This window comes from Nematostella vectensis, chromosome 8 (genome assembly GCF_932526225.1).
Source record: "Nematostella vectensis chromosome 8, jaNemVect1.1, whole genome shotgun sequence".
Lineage (NCBI taxonomy): Eukaryota > Metazoa > Cnidaria > Anthozoa > Actiniaria > Edwardsiidae > Nematostella > Nematostella vectensis.
Window position 1 is genome coordinate 6573090 of NC_064041.1, and position 15071 is coordinate 6588160.

At 39.7% G+C, this 15071-nt stretch overlaps 2 protein-coding genes across 2 annotated transcripts; both read left to right on the plus strand.

Annotated features, from left to right (window-relative positions):
• The first annotated feature begins 1804 nt into the window (after positions 1-1804).
• On the plus strand, positions 1805-9435 carry LOC5501748 (carboxyl-terminal PDZ ligand of neuronal nitric oxide synthase protein). The gene is made up of 10 exons (XM_032370047.2): positions 1805-2255; positions 2485-2556; positions 4090-4194; positions 5040-5095; positions 5721-5823; positions 6650-6767; positions 7233-7327; positions 7736-7921; positions 8214-8406; positions 8881-9435. The coding sequence occupies exons 1-10, from the start codon at positions 2142-2144 to the stop codon at positions 9279-9281; spliced, it is 1443 nt and encodes a 480-aa protein (XP_032225938.2). The 5' UTR covers positions 1805-2141; the 3' UTR covers positions 9282-9435.
• Positions 9436-11460: 2025 nt separating this feature from the next.
• Positions 11461-14853, plus strand: LOC5501746 (protein FAM166B). Its single transcript, XM_001622960.3, has 4 exons — positions 11461-11630; positions 11772-12001; positions 13303-13845; positions 14560-14853. Exons 1-4 carry the CDS (start codon positions 11476-11478, stop codon positions 14628-14630), a joined length of 999 nt encoding a protein of 332 aa, XP_001623010.3. The 5' UTR covers positions 11461-11475; the 3' UTR covers positions 14631-14853.
• The last annotated feature ends 218 nt before the right edge of the window (positions 14854-15071 follow it).

Here is a 15071-nt window from a genome sequence, read left to right on the forward strand (position 1 = left end):
CAAATGATGCTTTGTGTGTGACGTGTGTGACTGTGTTTGTGTGACTGTGTGACGTGTGTGACTGTGTGTGTGTGACTGCGTGTGTGTGACTGTGTTGTGTGTGACGTGTGTGATTGTGCGTGATTGGCCTTCTTTAACAGAAACTTATGAGCAAAATCGAGAAAATACAACAAGGCTTTTTAACTTCAAGATCAGCCGCGGATCCAGGAAAACTTCTGACCTGTTTATGAAAACAAAATCTCTTGGACACTGTCGCCTCAATAAACAGAAATGAAGACATGCAGCTACGTAATTAATTTTTCTCATATTGCGTCTTTGTTGCCTAGACGCGTGAGCTTTCGTTTGTAAACTGAACAGTGTGAACTGATCAAAATCTTAGTTTCTGAAGATTTAAGTTGCACAATTGAAGGGTTTAGTGGGATGATAATACATAAATATACAAAATAGATGGTTTTCTTTTTAATTCTAAACATTTTGACCTGTTTACGTGAACAAATGTACGGTAAATAGTCGGCGGGCCTATCACGCTCTACATGGCTATGACGTCACTGGCCCTTTCTGCTCTTTGAAGCGTCCGCCATATTGGAAAGTGTGAGTCTGCGCGAAAAGCATCATGGAGCTGACAGCAAGGGAGTAGCCTGGGGACGAGGCTAGGTAAATAGGTTTGAATCCGCGCCTGAAGAGAATATTTCATTTCAGAATATTTTCAGCCTTAAAATGCCCCAAAAATAAGAAGGACCCAGCCTCAACTGAAAATTTTGCGTTCTTTAAAAAAGAAAGAGTGTATAGCAATTAACCATACCCTTTAGCTGTTCAGAGGCGAAATGTTGTGATATTATTTTAACATAACAAATAATATGATGAAGTGCAAACAACTGAACATCAACTGACTAAGTAAGATTGATTTAAAATTTATTAATTTTTAACGATAGAACAGCAGTGAACATGCAAAAATGAGCTATGTAAACACAGATTAACATACGAAAAAAAATTGAAGTTTATCACGAAACATAATAACGTGATAAAATATAAAGAATGTAATATAGAAAATGATTTGGTTGAAGGGTTAAGAAATTGCAGTCACAATGTGCAAACACAACTTCGTCACCAAGATTTTATTTTATAAACGCAGACTATTTTGATTTTGGCTGGAGTGCATCCAAGGTGTATTTTATCAGCAACGCCTTTGTATTGCTAAATATGCGTGCTAACAGTGTTTTAAAAATCCTTGCAAAAACAATTTAAGGAAAAACGAAATGGAAACTTTGATTGCGTGACAAAATTAGCGTGGCCGAATAACGTAAGCGCGTGACAGACTTGAACTTACCATAACCATATCATTGACATTTTACATCAACGCAAATACAATACAACAGCTGACAGGTAACAGTGAGAAAATAGGCATTGGTGCAGCACAAATTAACGGCGCTCATGCAATTAAATAGTGAAACCATTAAAGTTATTGGCGTGAATCAGGTGCACATGTAACATGCTTCTTTTAAAAATCCTCTCAAGGGAATAAACATTTACCATGTTCCCCTTAGAATCTACATATTTTGATCATTCTTTTTACTGCAAACAGAAGCCATTAGCGTACAGAAGAACATCCAAGAATTTTTGTGCAGACAAAAAATGGCTTGTAATTTTTCTCAGCGATTCATTGAATGCTATTTCGTCGTATTTCATGACTCGGGAGTTGTTATTGATTTTAATTATAGCGTTGTTGATTATAAAAAGGTGCTTATCAGATTTGTTCGGGCGTGTTGCGTGTTAGCCACTAAGCTAAATTGATTACACTGATAAACAGACGATAAAGCCTAGTACCACAATATAACAAAACCATAGCTTCCGCGTTAAAAAGGTTTGACAGCCCACCGCAAAATAGAACACTCAAATTAGGCAGATCTAACTCATTTAGCGGTGCGATTCGGAGAGTGTTCGGCTCCCATAATTGAACAAGCCGAACACAGGCCGAGCGCCGGTAATTGTAAACTTGATCTAATGAAGATGGGAGCGCATCGAGACGAAAATCTGATTCAGAGAATGTAACGTTTCCTCTCGATGGCTGGCTAAGAAGGGAGAATGTTTGTGAAGAACTGCACCGGCTTTGACAATAGGGAGTGATTGTGTGCGAATAAATCATGCCGGGGAAACTCAAACGGCACGAATATGACTTGGTCGAGGAGGTTTATGATAGTAAGATACCGGTTCACAATGAAACTGCATTCGAGCACGGAATACGCTTCAAAGTTAAGGTAACTATCGTACTGATAACTTATTAATGCGGCGAAGAGGACGATGATAGCTCCCATATTTGTGCCAGTCGAGTATTCTCTATTCCGTCCCGAGAGGTGTAATTAATTTACACGCATAAGCGCGCGTTCAGGGTTATCGCCACATATAGCATTCAAAACGTAAACATAATTCTGTAGGGTTTAGCTTCGTGTGTGTGCGAGTGCTTGTTTATAATGTGCTCTTCTACAGTTTATAGGTACCAAGGAGATCTCAAAGCCAAATAGTAGGACGGAGATTGTGGCTGCGATGCGTAGAATAAGGGTGAGTTATTGTAGATCGATTAATCGCTCGGAGTGTCAAGCCCCTGAGATGCAATGCATAACTCAAAACTTTCGCGCGCGCCTAGTCGCGTAGATATAAACTTTCATTTCTAAAAAAAACCTTAAGGGTTTAACGTAATTAACCTGCTTTCATAAGCGAAAATTAAATTTATGTAAATTGAAATTGATTTCCCTAAGGTGTTTCGTGACCGGTGTTTTATTTTATCCAGCTTCCACCAAAATAACTATACTCTTTTGGGACTTTAACCTCGCCATACAAGTCCTTCCGTTCACCTAGAGATAGTATAAACCTACGGGGGTTTCTTATGATTGATGCTTTGTGGGTCAAATTAGGTCGTCTTAGTTTTAAATAAGAGTCAGCGAGAGTGATGCGTACTCTCTTACCAGGAGTCAACATAAACTCCATAATTATAAAGGAGGTTCATGCACATACGAAAGTAAACTTAAAAAAACTTTCTCCTGTTTTTGTAAGCGTACCGGTGATTGATGCATATTTGCAGGCAGCTATAATATTTTCTCAATGACACCTTTAGCAAGGCATTTTTCAATAAATTGTGTATATTATTGTCGAATGTTTCCTCTTTTGATAGTGGAAAACTAAATAAATATTATCATTCATAATTTTGTTTAAAAGTTGGAAAATTTACATTGGTGCCTTTCAATGCGTGAGTATACCGACTTTAATAATTTGGCATATAAATCCATAAAAAGTTAACTTTAAAATAAAAATATATAGCTATTATGACTTCTCTCTATTGGTGTGTTGATTGTTTTCTATGATAATTTTTTAAATTAAAATTCAAACATTTACTTAGGCTTAAGACATGTTAAGAATATTCGTGTTTCACCAAATATGAATAATTTTAACAAAAGCAATTAATTAATTTTTACATGAAGTTCTTTTCAAATGCACTACCGTAAATATGATTCTTTTATTTCACTACTTGAGAACACTCAATTAGGGTAAGGTAGAATCCTATTAGAATTCCTATTATAAAATTTCGGTGACAATCCTTTTTTAAAGTACTCAATTTGATTATTTATTTACTACATTAAAGTAGTGTTTGTGAAATTCCTTGGTTGTTTTAATGAATGACCTAAAGTTTGCAATCATTATGTTACCAAATCACACCTTTGAAGTTTGTAACCTTATCAATCATTTAGTGGCTAGATCTGTCATTGTTGTAGCTAACATTGGAGTAGGGATTCTGGAAACAGTGTATCTCTCAAGGGGGCAATACTGCTTATTGTGGTTGAATTAATTATTATTATTGGAAAAATGTGAAGTTGTGGAGTTTATCTGTTTTCCAACTTCTTAAGGCAGGCCAAAGGGGAAATAGATAGAAGAGGAAGTTTTTAATAAAATAAGGGGTGGGAAGGGGTGAAAGGGAAACAATTGGCAATTGGCATATTATGGTTGAGTGAGCTTATAAGGTAAAAATTAATTTATGACAATTCATTACTCCACATTCATATTAATGTGGAATGATGTTAACCCATTGTTTTTGTATAGTATGAGTACAAGATCCAAGGTATAACAAAGAAGATTGTTGAGCTGTGTGTGGGTTTAGAGGGTGTCCACGTGTCCCACCTACAGACCAAGGGGAGCATGTTCCAGGTAATGTAAGCTTTTTATTTGATTGACCTCTCACTGGAAAATAATCTTACATTAACCAACATTTGCTGGCCTTTTATTAGGCCCTTGCCACTGGCTGAACTGCCAGCTATTTTCCACTGAGTGTCGGATACTTTGTGAAAAAAAAGTTGATTTAAGTTTTATTTGAACTAATAAATTAAAATGATTTCCACACCCTACTTATCAATCTCCACTGCAAACTCTAAACCTAATGAAATCCCTGCATTTGGCAGAACACCATCTCATAAAAAGAACCCTTCATCAGTACTTAGGAGAACTAGAACTAGACGTAACGGGTAAAAACTGCCCTTAGTTTAAGGGGTATGTACAATCACATCAACTGCCACTCCTTTTGTTGACAAAAAACCTTGCTAGTACTGTATATCATGGGCATGAGAAGAATTCTTATGCTCTATTACAGCACTCAATTAAAATGCAAGAATGGTTAGGTCTGCAAGTGGACCTCTCGACAATATTAGGAAAGTGGGCAGGATAAAGGGACAATAGGAAAACTTTGAGACACAGTCACCCCCCTCCTGGTTATCTCCTTATATATTTAAATACTGTACATACTTTGGGGGGGGGCATGACACCTGGCCCCACACCCTGTTATGGCCCTGCACTGTTAAAACAGGATGGATTTCCTGTGAAGTACAGTACCTGTTAGTAAGCATTTTTTCAAGTTGAAGATTAAATATCATTCTGCTTCGATGTCTGATATATTTAGCATAATATAGGTTAATTATTTTACCTGGAAGCTTTATTGATCAAAGATTTAGTTAATCTTGCACATCCAAGAGAATAATTCTTTACATTTTTTTTTTCAGAAAAAGAAGATGAAAGAAATAGTTGAAACAGAGGTGGCTACTTATCCTATTCACAAGTAAGGCTCAGGATCTTTGTTTGACTGAAAGTTTTTGGTTAAAAGCAGGTATTTGTACCGTGCCACCTGGGGAAAAAGGGGACATAAAAGGGGGATAATGGCTGGTGGCAGGGGTGAGGGCGGGAGGGTAATTGTGGGATAAGTAAGTGGAGACAGTAAGTGGAGTTGGACTATAAGGAGTTTCTGGGATAGTGATGCAGTTGTTCTAACCATGGCTTATAAAGAGGACTCCTTTAGACTCTTTTAAAGCCAGCCCTAATGCCCGTTGGTCTTGTATTGGAAGTTTATTTTTGACAAATGAGAATATGTTGACAAGGCTCTACCTTTACATTGGCTGCTTATAAACTATGCCCAGCTGAAAGTGGGCCATTTCTCATAATAGGAGAATCATCAATATATTCCTTTTCCATATGATACCTATAATTGTGCAACCCCCCACCCCCCAGTCAATCATGTTTACATGCTTAAAAGGTCCCATAGATGTCTTAACAAACCTTCCCACTCAAAATCCTGGCTACAGACCTGGGTATACTATACCATGTTGGGAACTTTGTAAAAAATCCCTTGTTGAAATGTGCCCCAAAAAACAGAATGTTTATGCTACAGATTTTTTTAACCCTTGCAGAATATTTTATGTCTCACATGACTCCCAGGACCTTCAGATCTTTAGCTATATTGCCAAGGAGGAGGATATTTTCAAGTGCAGTGTGTTTAAGGCATCCAATAAGGTGACATTTACAATAATAATAATCTATAATAATCTCTGGTATCACTTGAAAGCTTGAAAAGGTTCAGAAATCAATGCGTCACACTTGAATCACTAGATATATTCAAAATCTCTCAATGAAGAGCCATTATGAACCTGAGTGAGTAACGTTGTGCTTTGACCAAGCATTCGTGAGTAAAGAAAAGTCGATCGCTGATACATTCATTAGAGTGACCAGGGCCCTTAACCCCTATTCCCAACCCCTCTGGCTATGGGCCCAGTGATGTAGCAAAATGGTACCCAACTGACCCCCTCAAATAACACATAATTGTACCGTTGGATGCTCAGTGTATTAACATATTATTGGTTTATTGGGTGGGGATTAAGTTAGCAGAAGAAGGAAAGGAGTGTTTTAAAAAAGTATGTGAGAAAAAAATATTTGCTGATGACTAAGCTTATAATGACATTGCCAAATGATTAGGCAATAGGCAGGGGACTTGTGCTAAGATATCACATGACTTTTTGGCTGGCACACTAGAGTGTGCTCAGGCTTTTAGCGACAAAATAACAGCAACAAAAAGAAACTTTTTAAAGTTTTTTTTTGTCGTTCTTTGGTTTGACGGGCGCAGTCATTTCTGATTTTTTTCTTTGATTATTTTGTTTTGAATTTGCCACCCAGAAAGGTCACGTGATCTTTTAGCGCAAGTCCATCATTATAAGACTTTGACAATGGCTGACCATTAACGGATCACTAACCATTCCCACCTATTTTCTAGAGCCAGGCAGTGCACATAGTGAGGACGATTGGTCAAGCATTTGAAGTGTAACCATTCCCACCTATTTTCTAGAGCCAGGCAGTGCACATAGTGAGGACGATTGGTCAAGCATTTGAAGTGTGTCACAAACGAACAACAACAGAAGCAGGATCAAAACCGAGAGAGAGTGACACAGCCCCGGACAAACAAGGTGACAGAGAGAGCCCAACTTTTTCGACTTATGCACCAGGCAGTTGAAACCACGGCACTCCGACCCCGGGGAAAGTAACATTCATCTGATGTTAAATGCTCGTTACTTTCCCGGCTACCGGGGCCTGTGACGCTGTTAAAACCCCCGGGTCATAGCCCCGGTGTGTTCCCATAACGACCCACTATAGAAAGCCATACTTCAATTGTACACAGGGTCCGCGGAGCATGTTGAAAAGTAGGGGGCTGACAATTGAGTTGTTTAGTCTTTCTATTTAATTTTTTCTTTCTTTAAGCGGTGCGGCGTTCCCCTCCTCCCAGCCCCTCCCCCTCCGCGGTGCCTAAGAATAACCCCGCTCCACTCATTGGAGCTCGACCATATTGAGCCACAGGAAGCTCACCTCAATCCAGTCATAAGACTTCAATATTGGACGAAATATTGAACATGGCAATTTGAAATCTGTTACAGAACATGATGGCACTGTGGACGAAGTAACTAATACATCTCCGAACAAAAATAAACACAACACGGACAGCACGTCTACGTCACATGAATCACATAACGTGAGTTGAAAAAATCATACAGTCATAAGCTACCACGTGTCTCGTGACATAGACTCTAGCAAGTTGCCAACTCGACCCCGGGGTCTTCTGGGTTAAATTACTCAGAAGACCCATGGGGTCAAGGTTATAGACAAGTTGGACATGCTTGTCTTCGCTTTTCCCTAAAGCCCATTTGCACCACAGGGAGTCCGAAATTAAATCCGTATGATTAGAAGAAATTTACAAGCGTGCGTGCGGTGGATTCAAAAAAAATAAATCAACTCTCGTCAGAGCCCCTTACCATTTCTACCTTGTGTGGATTTGTGTTCCCGAAACATAAATTCGCTGCATAAGAGGGCTCTAGCATTGTTAACAGAGTAGACAGACGATAGGTGTTGGGGTCATCTTGCCTCTCTTTTCTCCTTCCAGGCGATATTAGATGGCAGTTGGAAAGATGAGGACGAAGGATCCGTCGGGCTCTCAGTAGAAAAACTCAGGCAAATCTTCCATCAACAAGTTGATCATTACAGACAAGAACTTGCAGCAGCGAAACTACAAACCAACCTACTGAATGATAAGCTAACGGCGGAAACGACCGCCAGGATTGAGGCCCAGGTAAGCCATACCCCCCCCCCTCATTTATCAGGTGACCAATAATAGGGTGTGCGCACAGCATATTCAACCACGCGTTGCTTTGGAGATGGTTCCCATATAGTCCCCAAACGCTATGTCACGTAATGGTCCCTGTTTAGCAAAAATTGCGTCGATTCACGGCGACGGCTTTAAAATTTATCGCAGGTTATTCCGGTATACTTCGTGCAAAATTTATTACTTATCATAATACTTATGTCAATGGGTTTGTCTTCCAAACACACGATAAACGAAACGGTTGGCCCTTCATTTTCAGAAACAAGTGGAGGCGGTCTTGAAGCAGAACAAAGAACTGATCTCTACCGTCCAACAACTAGTCTCTCAGGTCCACTCCCTTCATGCGCAACGTAACACAAGGAGTCCAAACTCGCCGGGAATAGTGCTTGCGCACAGTAACACGTCTTCACTTGCATCAACTCCCATTATGCAGCCGCGGCGTATGGAATCTGGTATGTTACATCATTAGGCCATTTTACGTGTGTTCCCATTATAGGTTGCGCATGCGCATCAGTTCGCATCAAGTCAGGCTAGTTCTCTTTATCTACTAATATTTTTATCGTCCTACGCCATTTGCCTCACGCATAAATAAAGCGTGTTGGGGGTCTGTTACCGAGAAAATTATTTCTTAAGTCCTTCACAATTGTCTGCTAAACCCCCTACCCCCCTCCCCCCGTCACTAACTATCACATAAACAGTTATTAAGGAATCTGTACTGTCATATGGCTGTGCATCCTCTTTAGTATATTCTCCTACGTAATCAGAGCTCAAACGCGTAGCGTGACAGAGGTCAGAACAATTGAAGATTTGCTAATCTAGCAAATCTTGGCTCCTGCATGACTTCAATCGAATGACCGGCAATACTTAAGAACGCAGGCCTTTTGTACGTTATATTCTGTAATCTATTATGTCTTTCAATTGAACAGGTCTCTTGAGAAGAAACTTAGGCGAACCAACGTTACCGCACATACCGCCTCCCGCCGCCAGTCCCGCTCATTCCCGAAAACACAGCAACGCAAGCTCATCCTCTCTCACTTCCGGTGGCATTCGACCTAGTAACCAGACCTCCCTTCAAAACACGACCAGCACATCCGATCTTGAGATATCACAAGCGAAACGCGACCCTCCCCCCCAAGAATTCTTTCAATTCGTCTTTGACAGTTCCGTAAATTCGGACTACTTCGTGGCAGCCGAGCCCGCGAATACATCGCCCAATGTGTCTGAGCATGCGCAGTGGCCTATTGGCTCATCGGCTTCTACCATGGCAACGCCAAATAGCACGCCTGAGAGACAAGATAAGAAAAAGACGGCCCTCAATGGGACATGATGTATAGAGCTGTAAAAATAGAAATGATTGATTTAAGGAAGATTTTTATGAATTTATTATATGCCTACTGTGCAGAACTTAGGGCTTATTTTCAACACATTTTTAATGAGCGTATCGTTACTCACAAACATATAGTAAAATTTATCTTTCAGCACTTCGGTTCGAGGTCAATTTTCTTACTGTAGTTTTCAATGCTCTGCGAACCCTCGCTGATGTTTTCCAAGAGCCTGGCTTCCGTCATTCAAGGTCCTTGCAGCGTTTTCTTGGCTAGCACTGAAATGGTTTCCAATAATGCCATCTCTCCACAAGTATAGGTGACCAAAAGAGATGTAATTCCGTTAGTTTGAATACGGGAAGCCAGAAAGCGGTTTAGCAGTTTAAAAACTATTGATGAGAGACCGCAGAACATTGAAAATCACAGTAGATAAAGAGCTAGCCTACTTGTTATCCAAGATGGCGGCCGTGGTATGCGAACTTCGTGTTTTCGTGCCGGAAAAACTATTAAAGCCTACAAGTAGGCTAATGAAGAGAATGAAAGATACGCCCCTCTGTAACTAATTTAACGGCAGGAAAAAAGCTCACTAAAATTCTACCAGGTCGGTGGAATTTCCCAATGTCTATAAGTTCGTTCGAAGAAAAATTTCCCACCAGATCAGATTATAGCAGGGAAGCGAAGAAGGTACCAGGAGGCAAAAATTCCACCAGGTAGGGTGGTGGTGGCGGACCGCACCAGGTCGGCTTCCACCAGGTCAGTGGTAGAATGGAGTAAAGATGGAATACCAAGCACAAATTACTGCAAATTGGATTCTTTCTCACATTTTTTTTTTTGCTTGGATGACAATATAGCGGATGACAGAGACTCTAGCCTACCTGCAGGCTTTGATAGTTTTCTGGCACGAAAACCCCGTAAACACAGAGTTTGCAGATCACTGCCGCCATCTTGGATTATGCGCGCCGCGGGGGAGGGGGAGGGCGCCGTGGTATGCGAACTCCGTGTTTACGGAGTTTTCGTGCCGAAAACCTATCAAAGCCTATAGGTAGGCTACAGAAAGAGCTAGATACTTTTTTTTGCATGTTACAGATGTAATCCAACTTCGTTCTACCCGAATGTAATGTTTTCTTTTATATATATATAATTTCTTGCTATAATTCTTGTTTTAATCATTCGACCTTTTTTAGGGTAGTATCTATTCCCCCCTTTGCCTTGATTCCATTGAGTGATTATAAGTTAAAACAAAATTATTATAAGTATTGTATAAAATACATTGATATAAAAACCCTAATGTAAATTATTAATGATATTCAAATCATAAAAAAATATTGAGATATTATTAAGACAATTTCGAATGATTTGGAATTTTACTAAATGTAAATAGACTAAAATCATTAGCTCTGTGTTTATTTTAACTGTGTTTCTTTCGTCAGAGAATTCTGATAAAGACCGCAGTTGAGACGAACTTTTATTTGCTTTATCGGACGGGCGTAAAAAACACACAAACGTAAAATAAAAATGTAACAAAATACCATTCTCGACATCTTAGTTTTCCTTGATGTCATGAAATTCGTCATGAATAAAACAATAAGGAAATCTTGTATGGATTTTACAATACACTCTTTTTTATAAGACAGTCTAATTTTCAGTTAAGGCTAAGCCGTTCTTATTTTTTTGGGACATTTTAAGGCTGAATTCCTCTTAAATTTTAGTGTATATAAGCATATTATACCCAAGGAATTATTACGAAGAGAATTACACCAATGATCAATACCAATAATAAGGTTACTATGCACACAATTTGATTTTGCATTTTAGAGCGCATCAGGACTAAAAAAAATTTCTGCTATCTGTCATTTTCTTAGCATGTTCTTAACATTTGGTGAAATCTCAGGCTGGACGTTCTTTTTAAAAAAGGTTCTTATATTTATATAAAAAAAGTGTATTTGCTTGTCACGCTGGGCTGGATTTCGGGACTAACTTCTACAGTTCTAAAAGCAGCAGAGTCTGACTACAGACCACAAATTGTGCTTTTCAAACCGAGTACAATGAATAAACCTGCCCTTAAAAGCTTAAAAGATTAAGCGAGTCCGTGAAACAAAGCCGAACTTTCCCAGAGGATTCTTTGAGCCCTAATTAATGACGCTTATTTAATAAGATAATGTTTTGTGACGTCACTTGAGGGTATTGTGTTACGCTTTAATGATTGTGCAGTCTGCAAGGCTGAGCCTGGAGACCACGACTCGGAAAGCAAAACAGTCCATCGAAGAAGCAGTGACCTTCCTCTCTGACAAAGCTTACAAAATGAGTAAGAAAAAATCTACATTAATGACGCCAGATCCATACCACATTCCCGGGTAAGTAAAGGAAAAACTAGTAAGAAATAATCGCTGAGCTTCAAACAATTACAAAGTGTTTTATTGGAGCTAAGTGATATCATATCAGAGACCTTCGTTCAATGTAGTAACTTCATAATTTCCGGGCTTTTTCTTGTACAGGTATTGTGGTTACTGTCCCCAGTTTAAATACCAAATAGGAGAAACTTTTGGTAGAACGACATCTTGTCTTTTGACGGACAACAGTGTGGCATACTCGGGGAAGCCTGTACTCTCCGATATCGAACCCCAAGTTCCTCCTAAAGCTGACACAAGAAGGGATACCATCAAAAACCGAGCAATCAGTCTTGGGGATCAGAAACTAACGGACCAAATGGTCCCTGGATACACTGGTAAGAAAGCGTTTTGAGTTGAAGCACGCGGTCTCGAATGAATGCTATTATGGCGATAAACTCTAGATTTAGATGCTTTACCGTAATCTTTTAAAGAAAGCTATGTTTACTTTGGAGCTTTTATGATTCCTTTCTCATAACCACTAAAGCACAACCCTATTATCCATTCCTAAAAACTGATAAAGAGCATTCTATTTTTCGCGCTGTGTAATACGAGTTCTAGAATTTGTTCTTTCGCGCGACTTTGCCTCTAATTTCGCGCACGGTATTGTACAATAAATGTGGATTTTAAGGTGTTTATTGAATCGACACCCTTATAATCTCCAAAGGCGAGTTTCCAGCAATGTTGTTGCCTTACAGTATTCTTTTCTCTCTTCAAACCCCTTAGAAGAGCGTGTTTTAGCATCAAACTCGTGGCTCGTTTAAGTTTACGTTTCGTTACCAAGGGAGCAAGAAATTAGTGTTACTTCTATTGTTGACATAAATTCCGCTAATGACCTCAAATTGAACTTTCCCTTCATCGACGCGGCGAGCTTTATTTGCTAAAAAAAATATATAGTATGGACGCCTCCGTGCGAAAATACATAGAATGAAAACCCATGTTTACCTTGCTCAAATACTGTTGTTCTTGAAAATTTAAGTCATAAATTTATTTCGCGGAAAGGCAATGAATCTTCTTGCGTGAGCTATTGTAAAAATCTCTACAAGCGTGCGTAAACTTGTCGTTGAGTAGAAAGCTTCACAATTCATGCACCATTATTCATTTGACAAATGTCACGGCTTTTATATTGAAAATAAATGGCACTGCTCTGCTCTTGTGTGAAGCGTGCACCTTTCTAGCGTAAAGCACGACATATTTATTGGTTTAAGTCGTGGTGTATTTTCCGTTCTAAATAATTTCTCCGTGGCTTCATAATGGATTTTTATAGTTATCGTGTTGTATCTTGGTTCATATAGAATATGAGAACGCACAGATAAGCATGATAAGGAAAGAAAAGAAAGTTATTCAGAATTCAGCGACGTAAATAAACACGCGTTATCTCGTGACTTTGATCGTATATGTTATATCAATATGGGTGGTTAATTTCACGATTTTTTTTGTTTTAGTTTCTGGTAAAATAAATAGTTTTCTATTGTATTTTACGTGGTTTACTTCTATGCGCACACTCTTACATATCACCTAGGCAAGAGAGATCATACCCCATTACGATACTATATAGGAAATCATGAACTATTTCTAATAACTTCCTGAATTAAAAAGCGTATAAAATAATATCTTTATTTTATAATGTTATTTTTAGGGTACATCCCGAAAGCGGAGCATTACTATGGCAACTCGTACGCCGAAACCTCCCGAAGCGCGATCGCCGACTTCCACCAAAACCAACTAAAACACCGACAGAAGGCAATTAATCTCCGAACGATAACCGAGATACAACGAGGCAAACAAGTCCTCCCCGAACTCATCACGAGCGATACCCGAACGCTATCGAAGTTCCAGGTCCCTTTGAAAGCGATTGCAGACAAGCCGAAGATGTATTACTCAAAGAAGGCCCCTCAGCATTCGTTATCACCTCTTGCCCTTAGCAACGACAACCCGAAGAAGCATCACAAGTCCGGGTATTCAGGATTTGTGCCCCGGTACCGGGGACTGATGGGCGAAGGATATCCGGTGCTAACAAACAAGGCTTTAATCGCGTTCTCTTCGAATATGGAGAATATGAAGAAAATCAAAGACTTTCCGGTTACAATCGAGAGACCGGAAGTGAGATTGGTGGACACGAGACCGATATATCCCAAGAACAACACTGGACTGGTGCCTCACTTCACGGGTCACGTGCCAGGTATAGTGCGCATGTTCAATTGTTTGAATAGAGTAGAAGGATTGGTAAAAGCGCTCAAACTCCTACAACACGAGCTCTGTGTGGTTTTCATTAACCTAAAAAGTGATAGTCAAAGGGTAATATTTAATAAAACACAAAAGCGAACAATAAAATGAGATCACGATAAAGATAAAGTGTAATACGCTAAAGTGTAGTTCACGGGTTAATGAAAATCATTCTAACTTGAATGCCTCGCTAACCCAAGCTAACTTTGAGTCTCCTTGTAGGGGCGGGTCTCACTTTGCGCTAAAGGGGGGTTTTAGCTCAGTGGCAAAGGGGGAAGGGGGAATTTTTTTGTTACATATGGCTTTTTGGCAGCCCCAAGGGAGGGTTGGCGGGGGGGGTTAAACCCTCCCTTAGATCAGCTACTGCCTTGGGTTGTTTCTACTCGGATTAAATTCTCTCTTTTCGTCTCCCCTTGGCATTGTGATATCTATTCTCTTCGTTCCCACTTTTTGTCCTTTCAAGTTTACTTTAATAATTCGTTTATTTTCCATACGCTTTCACTCGCGTTACAGGGGCTTATAAGTCTCATAATCTATTATTGCTGGCTGGCGGTAACGCCTTCTGGGTATTTTAATAAAGGGGGGGGAGTCTTGAAAGAACTCATACAAGGCTGCCCCTATTTTTGGCCTCTCATTATACACCTTAACTTAAAGAAATTGTCTTTTTCAGGTGAAAAGTTCCGCTACGGAATGACATTTGGCTACAGCACCCGCTATGCACAACAAGCACTAACGGCATAATGGGAACCCTGTGTTACCATAGGAATACCGCAGCCTCACATCCGGGATAATCTTTTTTATGATCACTTTTCGGAAAACGGAAAATTGAGCCATGACACATTGTTGTACATAAACACGAATGAACTGAGTGACGTAACTATGGGTGACGTTATTTTATCAAAGAATGTATTAAAGCAATCAAAATTACTTTGAAAATGCATAAATGAAATATTTACGGTTGTGATCCATTGTTTTGATTTCGGGAGGAAGGGGGGTGTAATGTAACTTATAGCTGGTGTTCTATTGAACTAAGCCCTCCTGTGCCTCAAGGGTCCCTGACCAGAGAACGCTTTGAAAACCGAAAACCGATTTCCTGTGAAAGGGAATCCCGAATCTCCGGAGAGCCGGCTAGCAGGCTAATAGTAGGAATTCACAGTGTCTGTTCCACTGATAATGCACGAG

Coding starts and splice junctions, on each gene's coding strand:
- LOC5501748 (XM_032370047.2), top strand. CDS start 2,142: ATGCCGGGGAAACTCAAACGGCACGAATATGACTTGGTCGAGGAGGTT. Junction 4,195..5,039: donor CCAAGGGGAGCATGTTCCAG/GTAATGTAAGCT, acceptor TTTTTTTTTCAG/AAAAAGAAGATGAAAGAAAT. Junction 6,768..7,232: donor CACAGCCCCGGACAAACAAG/GTGACAGAGAGA, acceptor AATCTGTTACAG/AACATGATGGCACTGTGGAC.
- LOC5501746 (XM_001622960.3), top strand. CDS start 11,476: ATGATTGTGCAGTCTGCAAGGCTGAGCCTGGAGACCACGACTCGGAAA. Junction 11,631..11,771: donor GATCCATACCACATTCCCGG/GTAAGTAAAGGA, acceptor TTTCTTGTACAG/GTATTGTGGTTACTGTCCCC. Junction 12,002..13,302: donor AATGGTCCCTGGATACACTG/GTAAGAAAGCGT, acceptor TGTTATTTTTAG/GGTACATCCCGAAAGCGGAG.